At 41.7% G+C, this 21252-nt stretch overlaps 2 protein-coding genes across 2 annotated transcripts in view; both read left to right on the forward strand.

The window, feature by feature from the left end:
* Positions 1–1463: 1463 nt before the first annotated feature.
* stx12 (syntaxin 12) lies at positions 1464–9601 on the forward strand. Its single transcript, XM_069176638.1, has 10 exons — positions 1464–1562; positions 2009–2136; positions 2493–2562; positions 3289–3388; positions 4327–4464; positions 4644–4687; positions 5138–5243; positions 5351–5423; positions 7023–7105; positions 8835–9601. Exons 2-10 carry the CDS (start codon positions 2040–2042, stop codon positions 8925–8927), a joined length of 804 nt encoding a protein of 267 aa, XP_069032739.1. The 5' UTR covers positions 1464–1562; positions 2009–2039; the 3' UTR covers positions 8928–9601.
* A 4692-nt stretch (positions 9602–14293) lies between these two features.
* The window catches only part of epb41a (erythrocyte membrane protein band 4.1a), an 80947-nt gene continuing 73988 nt past the window's right edge, over positions 14294–21252 (forward strand). Inside the window, exon 1 of the mRNA XM_069176212.1 lies at positions 14294–14404. The gene's annotated coding sequence lies outside the window, so the exon portion shown is untranslated. The remainder of the gene's footprint in view (positions 14405–21252) is intronic.

The following is a 21252-nucleotide window of genomic DNA, read 5'->3' on the forward strand; positions in this document are numbered from 1 at the left end:
AACGTGAATATTGGTTTTGCCTCCGTCTTCCCCAGGTCCCAAGCAGCCACAGGATCACGTGAATTTTGGTTTCCAGTGGGTGTTGGCCTCCGCCAGGGCTGTCCTTTGTCACCGATCCTGTTCGTGACCGTCATGGACAGGAAATCTAGGCGCAGCCGGGGGGAGGAGAACGTCAGGTTCGGGGGTCTCCGGATCGCATCTCTACTGTTTGCAGACGATGTGGTCCTGTTGGCCTCTTCGGACCACGACCTCCAGCATTCACTGGGGCGGTTTGCAGCCGAGTGTGAAGCGGCGGGGATGAGGGTTAGCGCCTCCAAATCTGAGGCCGTGGTTCTCTGCCAGAAACCGGTGGATTGCTCCATCCAGGTGGGGACGGAGTGCCTGCCTCAAGCGAAGGAGTTTAAGTATCTCAGGGTCTTGTTCACGAGTGAGGGGAGGATGGAGCGGGAGATCGACAGGCGGATCGGTGCGGCTGCAGCAGTACAACAGGTTCATTGTTGTGTACTTGTACCCTGATCAGTGTGGACACGACCTTCAAACAGTGAAATGTTAATGTTCAGCGCCACCAGCTGGCCCTTAGCATCACATCACTCTTACTAACAGGAGTGCATTTTGTGGTTAACTCTATTGTAAGTTATTGTTATAAAAATAATAAAAGCTCCTGGTCTAGTCCAATTCATTAGCAAAATAAATAGTACAAATGATGCTGTGATAGTTGGGACCTGTATCATCGGGGCTGCCTAAAATAAAATGTTTTGTTCATTTCAGCTGTGGACAAATGTCAGATTTCATGGATTCAGTTTTAAAATAGTAAATTTGTAGAGAAAGAAATCCTGTTTGAAACACAAGCCTTAAAATATTTTGTTTTAATTTCTTTGCTAAAACACAGCTGAATAAAATATAAAATAACACGTTTACTCTGTATATTATTATTTAGCCTCAAATATAAATTAACTGATAAATATCCGATTATGAATATACAGTAAATCTTAACCCATCATTTGCAGTTTAGTGTTCTTCCTGAAAAAGTTTTTTTTACAAGTAATCTTCAAAACGAATTCCACATCAGACTGTTTCAGCTTCATTGTAGAAGCTCTGGCTGCTGTTGCTGCCAGTTGGTTCTCTACCAAACCAGATAATGAGGTTAACGAGTATGGTTGCTAAACCATACATCGCATGAAATAAACAAGCTCCCAACTGGCAAATAAAAGGCATTATAGTCCACCGGAAACATCCGAACATGTGCAACTTTATTATAGGAAATACAGTGATAAGAGAAATCATCTTTTTTTAGTCACAACACGAGGATACAGAATAAAAGAATCGAGTTTATTTCTGCTTAATCCCTCAACAGTACCCTGTTCCAACATCGAGGCCAGCAGGTGGCGGTGTTACACCTGTGAGCTGGTCTGCCACCCGCTAATAAACACCAAAGAAGAAGAAGAAGAGCCAGTGACGTTACGGGATAACGTCACTGAACAGGAAGAACAGTATTTTGACTGCAGGACGAACAACATCTATCTATATGCGCCAGAGCTCATTTTTATCAGCCGAATTAACAGGTATCACATTGTTGTTTTTTTAATAATAAGTGCTTTGCTCTAACTTTTGCCGCCAGGAGTCTTATCTCCGGTTTACAGCGGTTGGTGTGTTGTAAACAATCGAAAGCCAACAAGTTTGCGTCAATTAGCTCGAAGCTAAGAGCTGAGAAGAGGCACGTGAGCTAATTCACGAACAAGACGTTTTCATTCCTTCATTTCTCTTCTCCGGCATGTCGCTTCATCTGTTCAGCTCCTATGTTAACAGGTGTTAGTCGGTGACAGTCCGAGAAGTTCCGGTTCATCTCCGTTATTAAAACGGTCCGGTGTGACTCGGTGACACGTCACAAAAGTGACCTCCTGGTTCCTGTGTCGCCCTGCCTGAGTTGGGGGGCCCGGGGGGGCCCGGGGGGCCCCGGGGGGCCTGACAGTCTGTAACACCGTCCTGTCTTGTCTCATCATCTCTAAAGTTCATCAAGGCACGCGCACACCCTGACCAACATGTCGTACGGCAGAGCAGAGAGCCGCGCGGTCCCGCGAGACTTCAGCTCTCTCATCCAGACCTGCAGCTCCAACATCCAGAAGATCACCCAGAACAGTGAGTGTCCTGCTGCTGCAGAGGAGAGCAGGAAGCATCAGAAACACGTCCTGTCACGTCGGATTTTAATTCTAGTAAAAGTTATCAGACCTAAACATCACGTTGGACTCAACAGGTATTTTAATTATGACGGTATTCGGCCATATTTCCTGGCAAGAAGTCCACATGACATTAAAATGTGTTTGCTGGTCTGTTAAACTCTGAACAACATGTGTCAACATCTGCTGAGTCATCATTCCTGTCTGAATTGGAGCAGGTTGTCTCTTGGAGGGTTGTTGGTGTCAGCCGGTGGTTGATGGATGCTGCTGCTGTGTGTATGTGCAACACTGACACTTCTCATTGTGTTGTCATGACAGCGGCTCAGATAAAGACCCTGGTGAACCAGCTGGGGACCCGGCAGGATACCAGTGAGCTGCAGGACCGGCTGTACGTATCAACCTCGCGCACACACATGCACACACACAGGTGCACACACAGGTACACACACAGGTGCACACACTCATCCACACACAGGTACACACACAGGTACACACACAGGTGCACACACTCATCCACACACAGGTACACACACAGGTACACACACAGGTACACACACAGGTACACACACAGGTGCACACACTCATCCACACACTGGTGCTTATAGCTAATCAGACTCTATTAAACTTTCCAGAATGAAGTTTCCTTTAATGATTACGATTCGTTCCTCTTGGAAGCTGCGTAGCGCTGCAGTCCGGCGAGAAGAATATAAAATAGATATAATACAGATGATGTAACGATCATAACAGAGTAGGAGAAAATGACTCATTCAGTTTAATTGTATCTAATTTCATGTTTTCTCTACGTATGAATACTTCTGTAAAGTCAGTCAGTTTAATAACTAATGTATTTACATCCTCCGCAGTGTTAAAACTGCAGTCTTGTTTTGAAACTGACCTCACAGTGATGTGATGTCACATCCGAGCTGAGCTTTCTGAGGAAGAAATAAAACCGCTGAGTCGACTCTGAATGTTATTGTTTTGCATATACTGACAAATTTTCTCCAAACTGGACTTGCTGCTTGATTTTTGGACTCCTCACCTCACGAGGCTCTTTGAATGTCAGTGAACCGCTCGTTGATCCGACTCAGCATTTATTGAGTTTGTGCTTCCACAGGCAGCAGATTCAACACTACACCAACCAGCTGGCAAAGGAAACCAACAAGCACCTGAAGGAGTTGGGCTCCGTCCCTCTGTCTTTATCTCCCTCAGAGCAGGTGAGTCAGTCCACCTTCGTTAGTCCATCAGAGTTTGTGCTTTTATATCAACCTTTGTAAACCTACTACAATAGAAGCTGCATGTCGATTTATTTTTTTTTGGTGATTTTTTTTTTTTGCCGGAGAAATCATCAGTTTGTTCTTGTTTTTGTGGAGCAGAGAACTTCATGTAAAAGTCAAAACGTTATGATGCTGAATTAGAAGTGCAGATGTCGACCGCTCTGTTTTAGAACATATCTTCATATTCACTGTGTATGAGACATCGTCTTATATTTTGGACATCAAAAAAATCATTTGATGACATAATTGTTGTCTTTGCTGGTTTTAAAAGCTTCATACAGTGAAGTGAAGTGATGTCATCTCATGCACCCATTTTATTATCACATCCACATCACTGATGATTATCAAACATCTTGATATTCATCTCCACAATATCCACATCGAGGTGAAAACTGTCCATGTCGCCAGCTCCAGTATTCATATTCATAGTATTATTATTATTATTATTATTATTATTATTATTATTATTATTATTATGGGATTGTGATATCTGACCTGTTGCAGCAGGGAACCATCTCTATGATATGTGTGCTGCTCAAAACATTTTTTCCATTTTCTTATTTTTCTGTAAGAAATTCTCTCATTTCTAAAATTCATTTCCTGGTGACTTTTGATTTGAAATGAATGTGGAGTGTTTTCCAAAAACAAAATGTCTCCTCGACAGTTTAAATCTGAAATAAATATTTTGTTTCATCTAATTTGAAATATGTTCATACGGACGTTTAGTTTAATGACAGAAAGTTCTGTCAAAACTAAAATGTGTGAGCGGCGGGATTTTCTTCTGTTTTATTTGTGTTCTGAATCTCGTTCCATGTTTGGGATGATAAGATATCTACAATGTCCCTCTTTATATCGATTCCCATCTCCGTGGTGACCAGAGGCAGCAGAAGATCCAGAGGGACCGGCTGATGAATGATTTCTCAGCAGCTCTCAACAACTTCCAGGCCGTCCAGCGCCGAGCGGCGGAGAAGGAGAAGGAGTCGGTGGCCAGAGCGCGAGCCGGGTCGCGTCTCTCGGTGAGTGGGGCGACCACCGGCACTCATTGATTATCAGTTCTTAAAAAAGATTGAATCATCCTCGATGTTCAGATCCTCTTGAATGTCTTTCAGTTAAACCTGATTGTTGAAGTCGTGATGAGCGTTGGTTCGTCGTCATGGTGATGACGTGTGTTTGTCTGACTGGACTTCTCTTTCAGAACGAAGACGGTTCTCGCGATGAGAAGCTCGTCTCTTTCGATAAGTAAGTGAGCGTCAGTCTTTCATGCTCTGCTCTCGTCTGTCTCCTGTGGACCTGAACAAGGTGCATCATGGGGACACAAGTGTTCAAGATGAATCAAACATTGTGACATTGGACCTCATGAAATAAACCAACATGACAACAACACATTACAACCATCTTTCTCACGTGTCCTCTTCCAAAGATGTTGGACTGCAGCAGACAAACTCTGCAGCTCAGATTGTTTTCAGTTCCAGTTTATTATTCATATCAGTGTCCTTTCAGATCAAAGACCTGATTACAGAAAACATTTCAAATAAATGTGATGAACACAGCTTCATTCATTTGTAATGTAACAGCAGTTCAGTACTTCCTGGAGCTGTTGCGTATCCACTCAACAGTGAAACATGCACGTTAATATGGTCACCCACATTATTGCAGCTGTTTCTGTGATGTGTGAATGTCTCTGTGAAGCCAAGATGACTGGGGTCAGATGACCACGCAGACGGAGGAGGTGGCCATCACAGAGGAGGACCTGGAGCTCATCAAGGAGAGAGAGACCAACATCAGACAGCTGGAGGTGAGATCACAGATGGAACTGCTGCTGTCGGCTGAAATCCACCGTTTACATCCCATAAACTCACAGCTGCCACAGACTGAAGCTCCCTGTCTGTCTGCTGCTTTCAGTCTGACATCTTGGATGTGAACCAGATCTTCAAGGACCTGGCGGTGATGATCCACGACCAGGGAGAGATGATCGGTGAGTAGCTCATCTTCACACAGGTCACAGAAGTAGATGAAGAGATGAGACCAAAACATTTGACTTGGAAATGATCTAATATTACACATCTGTGAGACTGGATACTGGATGAGCGGGTCAGTTAGTGCTCATGTTGCACCTACAGCTAACTGTAAAACCTGTGAAGTTGTAAATGGTCTCTACTTGTAAAGCGCTTTATCTCCTTACGGCCTCAAAGCGCATTTACAGTTTTACATTCACACACTAATGAGGCTGAGCTGCCATTAGGAGAACATTCACACACTGATGGTACGCCATCGGGAGCAACTTAGGGTTCAGTGTCTTGCTCAAGGACACTTAGGCATGTGGACAGGAGGAGCTGGGGATTGAACCACCAACCTTCTGATTAGTGTTCAACCTATTCTACCGTCTGAGCTACAGCCTCCCTTGATAAGGTCCCACAGTTGACAGAGCATGTCAGAGCACAAACCAAGAATTGCCTGTAGACCTCTGAGACAGGATTGTATCGAGGCTCAGATCTGGGGAAGGGTACAGAAAACTGTCTGCAGCATTGAAGGTCCCAATGAGCACAGTGGCCTCCATCATCCGTAAATGGAAGAAGTTTGAACCACCAGGACTCTTCCTAGAGTTGGCCGCCCGGCCAAACTGAGCGATCGGGGGAGAAGGGCCTTAGTCAGGGAGGTGACCAAGAACCCGATGGTCACTCTGACAGAGCTCCAACGTTGCTCTGTGAAGAGAGGAGAACCTTCCAGAAGGACAACCATCTCTGCAGCACTCCACCAAGCAGGCCTGTATGGTAGAGTGGACAGACGGAAGACACTCCTCAGTAAAAGGCTCATGACAGCCCACCTGGAGTTTACCAAAAGGCACCTGAAGGAGTCTCAGACCACGAGAAACTAAATTCTCTGGTCTGATGAAACAAAGATTGAACTCTTTGGCCTGAATGCCAAGCGTCATGTCTGAAGGAAACCAGGCACCGCTCATCACCTGGCCAATACCATCTCTACGGTGAAGCATGGTGGTGGCAGCATCATGCTGTGGGGATGTTTTTCAGCGGCAGGAACTGGGAGACTAGTCAGGATGGAGGGAAAGATGAATGCAGCAATGTACAGAGACATCCTTGATGAAAACCTTCTCCAGAGCGCTCTGGACCTCAGACTGGGGCAAAGGTTCATCTTCCAACAAGACAACGACCCGAAGCACACAGCCAAGATAACAAAGGAGTGTCTTCGGGACAACTCTGTGAATGTCTTTGAGAGGCCCAGCCAGAGCCCAGACTTGAACATCTCTGGAGAGATCTGAAGATGTCTGAGCACCGACGCTCCCCATCCAACCTGATGGAGCTTGAGAGGTCCTGCAAAGAAGAACGGGAGAAACTGCCCAAAAATAGGAGCCAAGCTTGTAGCATCATACTCAAAAAGACTTGAGGCTGTAATTGCTGCCAAAGGTGCTTCAACAAAGTATTGAGCAAAGGCTGTGAATACTTATGTATGTGTGATGCGAACAACGCGCTCTTCTGTCCATCTGTGTCACTTGTACATTTTGACTAACCTTGTTCTCCCAGACAGCAGTAATGATCACCTGCTGTGTCCTCTGCAGATAGCATCGAGGCTAACGTGGAGAACGCTGAGGTTCATGTCGAACGAGGAGCAGAGCAGCTGCAGAGAGCTGTGTACTACCAGGTACTCTCTCTCACACACACACACACACACACACACACACACACACACACACACACACACACACACACACACACACACACACTCACACTCACTCAGAGAGAGAGAGCACTGGAAAAATACAGCCCCTCCCCTGTAGAGTTATTGACATGTTATCTAATTAAGCAATATTACAAGAGAGGGTGACCTTTAACCTCATTATAGCAGTAATTTAATGACATTAACGCACCCTACAGTGTAATATTGAGATTACACAACTTTGTGCTGCAGCAGGTTCAAGATAAGATCCTCAGTCCTGAACGTTGGATTTGGATCACGTATGCAAATAATTCAAACCAAGAACTGAACCTGGAGACATTTCACTGCACCGACTAGATTTAACTGATTTAAGCAATATTACACAAGAGGGTGCTTTAACGTGAGCGTGTCAGTGTGGTGCCAATAATGACGTTAAAGAACCCTCCAGTGTAATATTGAGATTATACAACAAGTTACAGACTAAATAAAACATGTAATCTAAATGTTTTCATATTGTGGAGCAATTCACTATCAAAATATAAAACTTTTTGTTAATGTGATCTCCATTTCCATGGCAACACATGAGGTATGACTAAGAACTGCAAAACAATCAGTTGCGTCAGTAGACTCTCATGTAACATCTGTAATGTTTCCTACTCCAGGAAGTAGTCCGACCCTTAGCAACCACCTAGCAACGGAGAGGATTTCTAGTCTTCAACTGAATAAATACAGAACATAGAAACACTAAACTGATCAGCTAGCTCAGTCTGGTTGAAACAAAGATATCTGATGAACAAAGATATCTGATTAAATAAAGATATCTGATGAACAAAGATATCTGATGAATAAAGATATCTGATGAATAAAGATATCTGATGGACAAAGATATCTGATGAACAAAGATATCTGATGAATAAAGATATCTGATGAATAAAGATATCTGATGAACAAAGATATCTGATGAATAAAGATATCTGATTAAATAAAGATATCTGATGGACAAAGATATCTGATGAACAAAGATATCCATGAATTAATGTGTTTTTAACATTTTAGCTCCGTGTCATGTGTTCAAACCAGACCGGTCCAGCTAGCTGCTGCTAGGATTGTAAGTGCGTGACTATCCGTGGTGTTACGGTACGGGTGCTCAGAGCGACCAAAAAATACCGAAAGATACCCGACTTCACCAAATGGGTCATTTAATAGAACTATAACAAGTAGAAACTACATTATATTAAATATTATATGAAATTCAATACTAATTCTATATTCCTATTGAGGAGGTGGATATTTATATTAATATTTATAGTGATGAGCAGGGTGTGATGTCATGGTGATTTGAGTAGGTTCCAGATGTTCAGTTGACCAATCAGATCTCTGGGGCGGAGCTACTTGTTGTACATTTAGAGCCTACAGAGCACACGCCATCACCCATTTTAGTTTTTGTGCGTTTTTGCTGGTAGCTTCGCACAAAATGAAGCGAGATGCCGAAACTCATGTCATGAAGGATGTGTGGCTGCTCTGACCTGCTAACATGTGCGCTGACGTTCCACCACACACACACACACACACACACACACACACACACACACACACACACACACACACACACGCACACACACACACACACACACACATCCCCCACCCCCGCCCCAGGCCAGCGTCCCATGTGGTCTCTGACAGTAAACCTCCGTCTCTGCTTCCTTCATCACAGCAAAAGTCCAGGAAGAAGATGTGCATCCTGGCTCTGGTCTGTTCCATCGTGCTCACCATACTCGCCATTATTATCTGGCAACTTGCTAAGTGAGCCACTTTCACACTTTCGCACGGCCAATGTTCCAGTGCTCTATTTTACTCCGCCCCCCCACCTCCAAGTACCAGCCTGGAATCACAGGAAGAAGACGACTCTGACTGCAGGTGGCAGGATGTCAGCGTGAACACCTCCTCATCTGGAAACGTTGTGATTCAGGGAGAATGAAGACGGAGATGGAGAACTTTTAACATCGTAGTCCTGCATTTTTTCTCACTCGTTCATCATTTCTGGTCTTATTTACTGCACTAACACTAGCGCTCACTGTACTTCAAATGTAAAAAATATCCCTGGGTAGGATTTCAAAGAACAGCCCTTGTTTGGGTCACCTGTGATTTTTAGGGGCTGTAATGATTATTACTATTGTTTTGTTACCTGTTTTTGTGGCACCTTTTCATGTAGAGTGTGGAGAGGCTGCAGGTCCTGCTGAGGCTCCGCCCCCCTCACAGGAACGCAGCAGTCTGGTGTTGATGGTTGTAATATATATATATGTTGTAAAATGAAAACAGATCACAGGCTCTAAATCCACACCTGTAAATATTCTGCTCAGAATATCAACCAGAAGTAAAACTGAGAATATCTCACCAATGAATGATCAGTCTTTAAAAAAGATGTTTTAAAGTTGATTTGTATGACTCCTGACAGTACGCATAATAAATGTATTAAACAGATATGTGTCGTCTTCCCTCTCAAAAACTTTTTTCATTGTATTGTATGGAGAATTTTGAGGGAAAAAAATAATTGAATCAATGTTGGAATAAGGCTATAATATAACAAAATGTGGAAAAAGTGAAGTGCTGTGAATACTTTCCAGATGCACTGAAACCAGAGTTAACCTTCTCCAAATAGGAACTAGAGCTCTGACATCCAGCCAGTTAATATTAAATGCAACACAAAGAACAGAGCAGCGGTGAAGACTGATGAGGAGCATCAGTTACCAACAAGTTTCTGTACTGTTTTACATCACTACAGCCAGCTATATCCAAGCACAGTGACTCTCTGATGCTGACATATCAATCATTGATTATTGTCTCCATCCCACAGAGGGGGAAGAAATGTGTCCGAACACCAAAAGCCCAGCAGGGGATCCAGTTCAAGCTGTCTGGCTGCGTGAGCACCAGAGTACCAACCGAAGTTCTGTGGCGTCTGAACGGGCGGTCGCTGCTGCACGCCTCGCAGCACCCTCACGGCCCAGGTGGAGTTTCCGTGTCCGGTGGGAGACGTCTTCACCAACATGATGTTCATCAAGACCTGCTCCTGCCATTACAACTGCCCACAAGAAAAGGACATCTTTCTGGTGTCCAACACTCGGAGGATGACTGGCGACTATGACAACAACATGTGACACATTTACTCACGTAAAAATCAGGATTGCACATTTCTAACAACCGACTGCACCCTTACATATACACGCCTAATCCTCCGTGTAATGTGGTGCCAAGAGACTACATTTTAAGTACGGTAGTCATCAAGCAAACTGTTAGATTGCAGCTGCTGGCCGGTCTGCCAGTGAAGGCACACATGCATTTTGTTGGAGAGTACGTCAGTGGTTGATCAACCCCCGACAGAGCGGCTGCTGCTGATGAACACAGGATGTGGATTTCATCATTTAAAGGAGGGAGAATTTAACACCTCTGTACAAATGTATCATCGACGGCTGGAGAAACATCAAGGAGGACCTTCACATCTGACTCCAGGTGACACAGACACAGCTGTTACCATCTGCAGATGTTATCACGTGACCTCCTGCACAGTCCCACACTCAGCTCACATGATGACAGCAAAGCCAGCTCCAGGAACAGTGGACATTTGGATTATTTTGTTAAACAAACTATTTAGTAAACCAATAAATAATGTCTGTTCCCAAAGATGAATTTATATTGACTAACAACGGACCAAGATACACTACAGCCACAGTGTATGCTATTCTGTTGCATATTGTAATATATTAGTGAGCAGACAGCTGCAATCATCGAAGCTCAAGCCTTCATAAACTAAATAAAAGCCTGAGTTTCTATAGGCTGGTAATGTTGAGATTATGATTTTTAAAGTTTAAAGTGTCCAAAATGTTTCACTGTCATCAGTTGACCAATGAGCAGTGAGGTGGAAGAGAATGTTATTGACTATCATTTGTTTCAATGAGATACTGAGATAATACAATGTTCATCTTTTACTTGAGACAATGATAAAACATTACAGAGAGATAATAAAAGTTAAAGACAAATCATTTTATAAAACAGTGATAAGCAGACATGGTCGCTGAAACTACATCCAGATAAGATAAAATATTTGTATTACATTTAAATGTATTTAATATTTCTGAAAGGAAATCTTTGGGATGTCTTTACATCTGATATCATGTATTTAGTGTTTTTGACTGACGCTGACGTGCCTCTTCAGAGACTAGAAGTAGATTTCTGACATCATCATATTGGACATTTAAGACTTTCCACTGAGGACAGACACGTATATAATATGTTATTTATGTTTACAAAGACTAGAAGTATTGGCACATGTGTGCGTTGGTGAATGTAGTGAACACAGTGTTGCAGTTCTGTTACTGTACAGCATTGTTTTTTAATAAGGTACAAAAGATTCATTGTTTGCTGCACATTTTCCTCGTTTCCATTAAATAGTATATTTTTATATCGCTACTCTTCATGTGTGTTCTGTTCCTGCAGCTGAAAATAGAAAGCTGTGCTCCTTCTCGAGAGTCCTCCTGCTCTAAAAACAGCAACTGTGAATTTTAGATGAAACATCACAGCAGCAGTTTCAGGGATTATGTAACAACAACTATGAGACCTACTTTTGTGGCAGTGGAAGCACCAACCAGACAATTCAGCCGGTTTACTTTGTGCACCTGTGAGGCATTTGGGTGTCAGGTGCAGAGATTTGATTTCCATAGCACCAAATCACATCTCATCTCTGGACACGTTACCGAGTAAGGTCGACACCTTATATATAGAACAAAATCAACAATTCAAGAATTCCCACATGAGCAGCAGTGAGGAGGGAAAACTTTTAACAGGAAGAAACCTCCGACAGAAGCGGACTCAGAGGTGAGCGGCCATCTGACTCGACCGGTAGGGGTGAGGGGAGAGAGGAGAGGGAAGAACAATAAACAGTGTCAGGTTGGTGGATCATTAACTACAGACCAGGAACATGCAGTTGCAGAGATACTGCAGAAAGGTACAGGGGGAGTTAATGACATGCAATAGTGGTCTATTAAAGCATGGAGAGTAAAAGAGGAAGTAAAGGAGAGGGAGTGGTGGATTGATTAAAGTCGGCGCTACCCATCACAATGCATCTTAATGTTCTGCTTGCTGTTCAGTCTGCACCCCACCTCTCCCATTGGTCTGGAGTTTTCCTTTATGATTACATCTTCGTTGTCATATGAGATTTAGTCAGAATGATTTTGAAAGAAGTTCATAAATATGCATAGTGGCCCACAGTTGCAGTGTTTCAAGATACTTTCTGCACGTTTACAACATCAGCACCATGGACAGCGCCTGAAGACTCAGGTGCTGTTGAAGGAAGTCCCTAACCTCCCCCCTCTGAAACAAGCACGATAAGCCTTCTACTGTTCTTTTATCACAACACTTTGACTCTTGTTTTCTCCTGGATCCTGACAGAAGTTGCTTTAAGCCTCTTTTCTCTCTGCCGCCACTCTTTACACATGCTGATTATGGCTTTTTTGTATCCATCAGTGGCCCTGTGCCCTTCTCACCAGCACCTCACTCAATCTCACAACATCACAGTCAAACGTACATTGATGCTTTAAAGTTTGTGAACTCTTTCGGATTTTCAATATTCTAAAATATCATCAGATTTTCACTTAAGTCCCAAAAGTAGATAAAGAGAAGCTAATAAGCCCACAATATCCTACCTGGTCATTTTTTTATTGCGGAAAATGATCCAATATTAAATATCTGTGAGTGGCAAAACTATGTGAACATCTAAGATAAGCAGTTTATTTGGAGGTGAAAAGCAGGGATCTGTGAAAGTCTGGACGCCGAGTATGGACTCCATTAATCTCCACTCAGACAGATTGTGTACAAATGGAGCAAATTGAAATCCACTGTTAATCTCTCCAGGAGTGGTCAACCCACAAAGTTCACTCCAAGATCAAGGTGTGTTAAAAAGGAAGCCAGAGTAACCTCTGAGCAGCTGCAGGCCTCCCATCTCTCACATTGGCTAATCTTAATGTTCATGAGTCCACTGTCAGAACAACACTGAACAACAAAGATGTGCTGCTCTCCGATAACAAAATATTTCTGCCTCTCTGCATTTTGCCAACGATCATGCAGACTGGCCAGAAGGCAGCTGGAGAAATGTGGACATAAAAAACATTTTGGTATAAAAGAGAAGGGTTTTGTTTGGAGAAAGAAAAATGTATTTTATCTTAAGGCCTTTATCCTGTCTGTGAAACATGGTGGTGGCAGTATCATGGTTTGGATCTGGATGTCTTGTAATCAATAATGGAACAAAAAATTCTTAATTATACCATCTTTTACATGAAAATGTGAGGACCTGTCTAACATTTGTTCTCTTGATCTCACCTTTAGGACATCTGGTTATGTTTTAGGTCAGATTTATGTAGAAATATATTAAATTCTAAAGGGTTCACAAACTTTTTAAGAAAATGTCTGATATCGTTTAATCTCTTACATCTATAAGGCATCTTCTGATCCTCAGAGTGTATGGAAGTGGTGCAGCAGAGATGTGTGTCTGTGTGTGTTCAGCAGGGTAGATGTTGTTGATGTGCACCAGTTCTACTGCAACATGGCTCCTCTCACTGGTCCAGCAGACTGGCAGGCAGCCAGTCTACCTAAAGACTGAACAGTATGCTGGCCTGGCACTCTGCAAACACCTGCTGGAGTGAGGTCATTCGGTTTCACCATAAAGTTTATTATGTATCATACACAATACACATGATGGTAAGTGTGTGCAGTAAAAGTGACCAGTGTAATGAAATGGATTGTATGCAAATGACCTGACACATAACTCCTGCAAATAATCAGTTTAAATTCTAATATTAAATGCTCCATAACATATTCATACTCGTCAGAGTAAAAAAAAAGTACATTTAAATTCCTGTAGACTGCCTACACCTGTGAACCCATCTCCTGTGGTTCCGATCATCATTGTCTGCTCCTGTGCACTGTGTGACAGTTACCGGTGGAGGCAGTTACACCCCTCCTCCCCTCCTCCCCCACATATTACTGTATGTGTGTACAGAACCGGCTCGTATTCCGGGCTGCAGTCATGTTTCCGGTCAAACTCTTCTAGCTTGACGCAGCATTTCCTCAGCCCGAGGCGGCCACTCCTCCGCTCCTCCGCGCCTCCGCGCTGCTGAGCTCGGCGGACCGGGACCTGCTGGCGGGATATTAGTGGAGACGGATCCATCAAAGACGGATGGAAAAGACCGAACCTGAGCCCGGAGAAGAGGAGCAGAGCCGCAGTCCAGTTGTCAGGTGCTGTAACTGTACATGATGCTGCCGTTTCATCCTGTAAATATGCAGCTGCTGCAGCAGTTTGAAGGCAGCCTCGGTACATTTATTAATTCACATCTATCCTGCAGGTAATGATCCAGCTGTTTGTTTCAGGTCTAGTGTGGTTGTGGTCTGACAGGAATACACTGTGGTGGCATCACCAGCACTCATAGTGGATGAATATTTCATATTCACCACGGCTGCGTGGTGAACGACTGGTTCTGATTAAATGCAGGAAAAATGGACCAGAATCACTCATTTTCTCTCGAGGCCACATCACAGCAGCCTCTGAAATCTTGTGACTCATTCAGTTGTCCTGGTAGATTCAGCTTGCACTTCACAAACATGTAGGAAAACAGATTCATATGAATTATGAATGTCTCAACTGTGAGAACTGCTGCAAACGTTGGTGTTTCCCCCTAAAAGAGGACTTCTTGTTCTGTTCATGTTGAAGAACTGCCTGAAGTTATTTTCTGTGCACAGACCAATAAGTCCTCCGGTCCACAGAACTACACAGGTCGGTTCCGACCAGCAGACACCTCCACAACTCCACACACTGTTTCCTACATGGAGCCCCAGGTCAGGCTGGGACACAGAAACGTCTGGGTTACATTCAGGGATCGATAAAGGTTTGAGTTAAGATGATGAACTGAACCGTGTTGTGAGCTAAAGTTACGACTAGTTTTAGCAACCTTGGTAGTCATGGCAACATTAAACACGTTTTAAATAAAACCCCTCCTGACTGGTTGGAGACAGGAAGTGAACAGGATGCTCCTCCACCCAACTCTGCTGGTGTATTGATCCATCCTTCCTCCCATGAAGGAACAACTCAGTGTAGACGTCATCTGAAGTATGACACCAGAATGTTGCTATTCACATTATGACCACTAGAGGTCACTGAACTTTAAAACTGTATCAAACTAAGCCTCCTGCACACAGGAGCTCTGCAGTGTTTTTGTTAGTGGAGGACAGTGTCCAACAGACAGTCTGCTGCACAGTTCTGTCAGAACCAACCAGCAGATGTCCGTGTTCAGTGTCTTCACGTTCCTACTGCCTGATAAGACAGTAGAGACAGAGAGCAAGCCGCGGCTCCAGCTGGCTAAACACGTAGGATGTATGCAGAGGGAGCATGTGAGCCCGTGTTGGAGATTATGATGAAATCCAAGCGCTGATGAAGCAGGCAGTTGAGAGAGCTCAAGTTACTTTACTGCTGAAAGTACATTTCAGCTGCCAGATCTCCACCTTCATGAAGGTTGGTGCTGCTTTTATATTCTTATTTATTCAGCCTCCTGCTCTGAGAAGTATTTTTAATTTTCAATAGAGTTAATGAAGATCTCTGAAATCTGAATGTACAGAGATGAACTGTGTTTCTTTACTTTATTGAGTGTTGTAACTGTAGGAGGAAGTACAGCTGGGCCTGACCCTCGTCGTGAGTTCTGTGTTGGATGACTAACCTGCGACTGAACTTAGTTTTATGGGTTGAATCCTTATAATAACACTGATGTTAGAGCAGATGTTCATCAGGTATCTGAGGCAAAGTGCTTTCTGCTAACTGCTGTAGATAATACAGAGGCCCACAAAGGCTTACTGCAGTGATGAACATAGTACATAAATAAACGGATTTGTGACAGAGATGACAGATTAAAAAATACATTCATGAAACATAAAGTGTATGATTTAGTATCTTTTCTAAAAACATGCAAAGATAGAAACCACATTATATCAAGTCTATTTAATAAATTCAGCTCAGCCCCAACACTAACACCACTGATAGGTAACTGGTTGAAATGGTTGCGATCTGATCATCTCTAAAATGTTTGTCATGCAAAAGAGACATTAAAAACCAATACGATGGTCAAATTTGTCATATTGACTTTGAAGGTGTAATTGATTGGTGGATTGATTCACGATGTCAACTCAAAGCAACATTTTGATCACTTTGTTAAAGTTACTGCGCGATGACGTTAATCATCAGACTTCCTGTATCTGTTTCAAATTAAAAGCCATTTAGCATGTCAGTAGACAGAAACCCTTAATTTCTTATTTTATTGGCTTTTATTTTGAAATTTTTGCAGGAACGTGTTGTGGCTGAAATTAGACAAAACACAAGATGATAAATCCAATTTAACCAGTGAAAATAACAGGATTCTGTTATTGACCTTGTTAGATTGAAGTGATTATACAGGTAATATCACGGCTACACAACCTTAAAAACGAGTCACATCATAACAGTGTGCACGCCTGTGTGGGCTCCAGTACTTCAACAAATAGCATACACACATTTGGTGTCCAAATATGGAGTCACAGGAACACTTCATCCAAAGCTCACTGATGTACGTCTGCACTGAAGGCCGGCCCAACTCACAGGGCATCACAACGTGCTGCATATGGGGCTGCGTTCAACGGCACAACACCAGGCAGGTGGTTGTAATGCCGTGGCTGATCGGTGAATATATCCTTTATAACATGAACACTGACGACAGCCTCGAGTCAGACAAAAACAACTCAGAAAGAAACTACAGGAAGAGAAACAGAGCTTTGATATGAATGGCCACACATAAAACAGATGTCACGTGAAGAAAATAACAAGAATGAAATTACAAGGAATGATGATGTTTGGTAGGAAAACATGATAATAATCTGCAGGGGTCCGAAAAAAGGTTTGAACCATTTGTTGGAAAAATAACCATGAAATAAAATTTGCTGTCATTGTTGATCCTCTGCTAACTTTTTCTTCTATTTGTTTCTGGTCTCATTTCCCCTCCTCGGACCCCGATGACTGTTGATGTCTCACAATGTACTAATATACCGGTGAGTAACATTACATTTAAACTACATTACATCACTGTAACATTACACTTAAACTGCATTACATTACTGTAACATTACACTTAAACTGCGTTACATCACTGTAACATTACACTTAAACTGCATTACATCACTGTAACATTACATTTAAACTACGTTGCATCACTGTAACATTACACTTAAACTGCGTTACATCACTGTAACATTACACTTAAACTGCGTTACATCACTGTAACATTACACTTAAACTGCATTACATCACTGTAACATTACACTTAAACTGCATTACATCACTGTAACATTACATTTAAACTACGTTGCATCACTGTAACATTACACTTAAACTGCGTTACATCACTGTAACATTACACTTAAACTGCGTTACATCACTGTAACATTACACTTAAACTGCATTACATCACTGTAACATTACACTTAAACTACGTTACATCACTGTAACATTACACTTAAACTGCGTTACATCACTGTAACATTACACTTAAACTGCATTACATCACTGTAACATTACATTTAAACTACGTTGCATCACTGTAACATTACACTTAAACTGCGTTACATCACTGTAACATTACACTTAAACTGCATTACATCACTGTAACATTACACTTAAACTACGTTACATCACTGTAACATTACACTTAAACTGCATTACATCACTGTAACATTACACTTAAACTGCATTACATCACTGTAACATTACACTTAAACTACGTTACATCACTGTAACATTACACTTAAACTGCATTACATCACTGTAACATTACACTTAAACTATATTACATCACTGTAACATTACACTTAAACTACGTTACATCACTGTAACATTACACTTAAACTGCGTTACATCACTGTAACATTACACTTAAACTGCGTTACATCACTGTAACATTACATTTGAACTACTCTGACAGAACGAGAGGCTTTCCTCTCAGCCATTTTCTTTTGTACTAAATTCAACATTGTTCTTAAGGAAATCTGCTTATCTCACTGTTATTACCATGTAATGACTAAGGTTAATAGGTAGATGTCAGTGTTTGTGTCTGTTTCCTCATTCAAGTCTGTTAGGGGGAGGTGACCTCACCTGACTGTGTTGTTGTCATGGGGAAGTTGTGCATTGAGTAGTTATATTGTGTAGTTGGTGTGATGTTTATGAAGGACACTCAGTGACAGAGATGTTCTGATTCTGAAACACATCTTGAATTACCACCGCTGCACTGATACTGTCGGGTCATTTTCTATACTTAATATCACAGAACCTACCACAGCACACAGTTACAGCCTTTTCTACCATCATCAGTACTTTACTTATGAAGCTGTATTGTACACATTCTGAAAACATTTCTACATCACTGCAGCATGAGGTTTTCATCTTGTATTAAGGTGTTTATCATCTGGTGTGAAGTTGTTCCCTACGTAGAGACCGATACAGGTTTGGTGGTCTGCAGGTCGTTTGCACACTTCCTTTATCTTTTCATTGTTGGGTGAAGAAGGATGTGGTTTGGAATAGATGCAGTGTTTTACCAAAGACTTTCCTCTGCTGTTGTGAGATGAGCGGCTCACTGCTCCAGACAGTTAATAGCTGAACAATGATGGCATAATTGTTTCTTTACAGTTACTTAACTACATGAATTCATAGCTGCAGTTAGTTAGTTACTAAAATATGGTTCACTGTTGAAATCTAAAGCTCAAACTGGTTCCATCTCAACCAGCTGCATAATTAAAATTCTGCTTACATGCGTTTGTATTAATAACCAAATCATATCACTTGTATGAAATATACCTCAGATTAAAAAAAAAAAAAAAAAAAAAAAAAAAAAGTTTTTCTCTTGCTCCACCACGTCTGTATTTCGTGCCGTTACTTTGGTTAATAGAGCTCCTCCACACAGAGCAGCGTCTGTCAGTGCGTCCAGCAGAGGGCAGCAGAGTGCAGAGCAGCAGAAATGAATGAACAGGTGGTCTCTGACTCTGGATGGATTATCATCATCAAATGTGTGCATGCTGATCCAGTGGAAAGAGGAGATCTGTATTCAGTCGCTGCCAACTGACAGTCATGATGAGCCTGCTGAGGAGACGGTGGCGACCTCAGTGCCTCGCTGTGGTGTCTGATCATCTCAAAGACACTTTACACATTTTTCTTGTTTTCTAACAGAAACATGCAGGATTGTGTTGCATTTGTTTTCCTGTTGCAGTATTGTAAATTTACTGTGAGCATATATCTCTCCAGACCAGGAAACAGAAGAAAGATTATATAATAATTCCTTGTTGACATTGAGGCGGTGACCCAATTCTGCATTCTTCTAAAACCATGAAAGAAATGCTCCTCACAGGATTCTCGAGGCTAATGCTAACGTTACATCCATGAGGTAAAACACTGAAACATATATATATATATATATATATATATATATATATATAACATTCACAAACATTCTTGACAAAGTACCCTTCAATATGGTTATTGAAGAACCAAAATGCATGTAAGGAGTCATGAATGGGACATTTACTGCATGAAATAAACAGTTCTTGAATGTAACTAAGTACATTTACTCAGGTACTGTATCCATTTGAGGTACTTGTACTCTGTACATTTCATTTAATGCATTTGACAGAGAAACATTGACTTTTTATTGGACAACAATCTGACAGTTTTAGTTACTTTATACATTAATTATTATTCAGGTTTTATCATTATTTTCAAAAACTTACAGTAACATTGAAGGATTGTTTTTGTTATCGATTAAACAACCCAATTATACAAAGAGAGCTCAAACCATAACTCAATTGACTTTTTTTGATGAATCATAAGTACTACATGTAAAAATAGTCAACGTTAATTCCACTTCCTCAAATGTAAAGATTTGCAGCTCTAAAAAAAAGAGATATATTTGTAGTAATTTTGAGGTTTGGATTTTTGGTTCATTCAGGGGTTTTCTTCTTTCTATTATTTAATTTATTTTAGTTTTAAGACTAATTAATAAGGAATATATATAAATATAAAGCAGAGGGAGGTTTGGATTTGATAGGAGTGTTATTGTATGACAGGGCAGCCATCTTTAGACTCCTCGAGTTCAGGACAATGACTGATAATGTTTGGAAGTGAACCTTCACCCTCTCTGGTGACCATTGTTGTTCAGGCTCAGAGGTAATTGAGTGGAAGTGGAGGGAGGTAATTAAAGAGCTGGAGCTCACCGAGCACAGCTGTCAGTGGACGCGGGATGAGAGCTGGAGCTTTTCAACAGTTCACACAGGACACGAACGGGATTCATATCAGAGTCGAGGCGTCGAACCTCCAGAGACGACATCATCACCCACAGAAGACAAGTTATCTGCAAATATCTCACCATCCACGAACATGTATTTTTCATTTGTGTAAAGTCACATCCACAAAAATAATCATGTACAAGTATGTGTAACTGTTTTTAACAATGTACGTATTTGTGGATCCTTTTGTCTTTAACCCATCGGTCAGCATCAGGATCAATAGCAAGTCGTTATTTTCTCATTTATAGTTCATTTCTAAACTTGAAATGGTCAGTGTTAACCAAACATAAAGACGTATCTACATATTAGACATTAATGTTGGTTTTGGTAGATGCTCATTACACAAAGCTCCGTTTTACATTTCCACACACATTAAAAAATCTGCACGTCAGAAGGCGTTTTGAAAAATCTCAGTTTTAGTGCTCTAACATGTGGATGAGAGGCCAAAACAAAACATGTTTATTTTACAAAATATCCATATCAATATGGACATATGAAAGCTGGAGTTAAATAGTGAACATTGATTTCCTCACAAAAATCACTTTTATGAGAATGAACCAGATGAATCAGTGTGAGTGAGAATCTGATGGTAAAGTCAGTTCATTGATACACAGTAGTCCCATTCAGACATGAGGCAATTCAAAGTGCTGTACAGAAGCATTCAAATACATCAAAATACTGCATTACAAGACAATCACTCCCACTACTCCGCTCCTCCGCTCCCTTCACTGGTTACCAGT

This window comes from Embiotoca jacksoni, unplaced genomic scaffold (assembly GCF_022577435.1).
Source record: "Embiotoca jacksoni isolate LCO1_2020_lvr unplaced genomic scaffold, fEmbJac1.0.p SCAF_7, whole genome shotgun sequence".
In the NCBI taxonomy this organism is placed as follows: Eukaryota; Metazoa; Chordata; class Actinopteri; family Embiotocidae; genus Embiotoca; species Embiotoca jacksoni.

Coding starts and splice junctions, on each gene's coding strand:
- stx12 (XM_069176638.1), top strand. CDS start 2,040: ATGTCGTACGGCAGAGCAGAGAGCCGCGCGGTCCCGCGAGACTTCAGC. Junction 4,465..4,643: donor GAGCCGGGTCGCGTCTCTCG/GTGAGTGGGGCG, acceptor CTTCTCTTTCAG/AACGAAGACGGTTCTCGCGA. Junction 4,688..5,137: donor AAGCTCGTCTCTTTCGATAA/GTAAGTGAGCGT, acceptor GTCTCTGTGAAG/CCAAGATGACTGGGGTCAGA.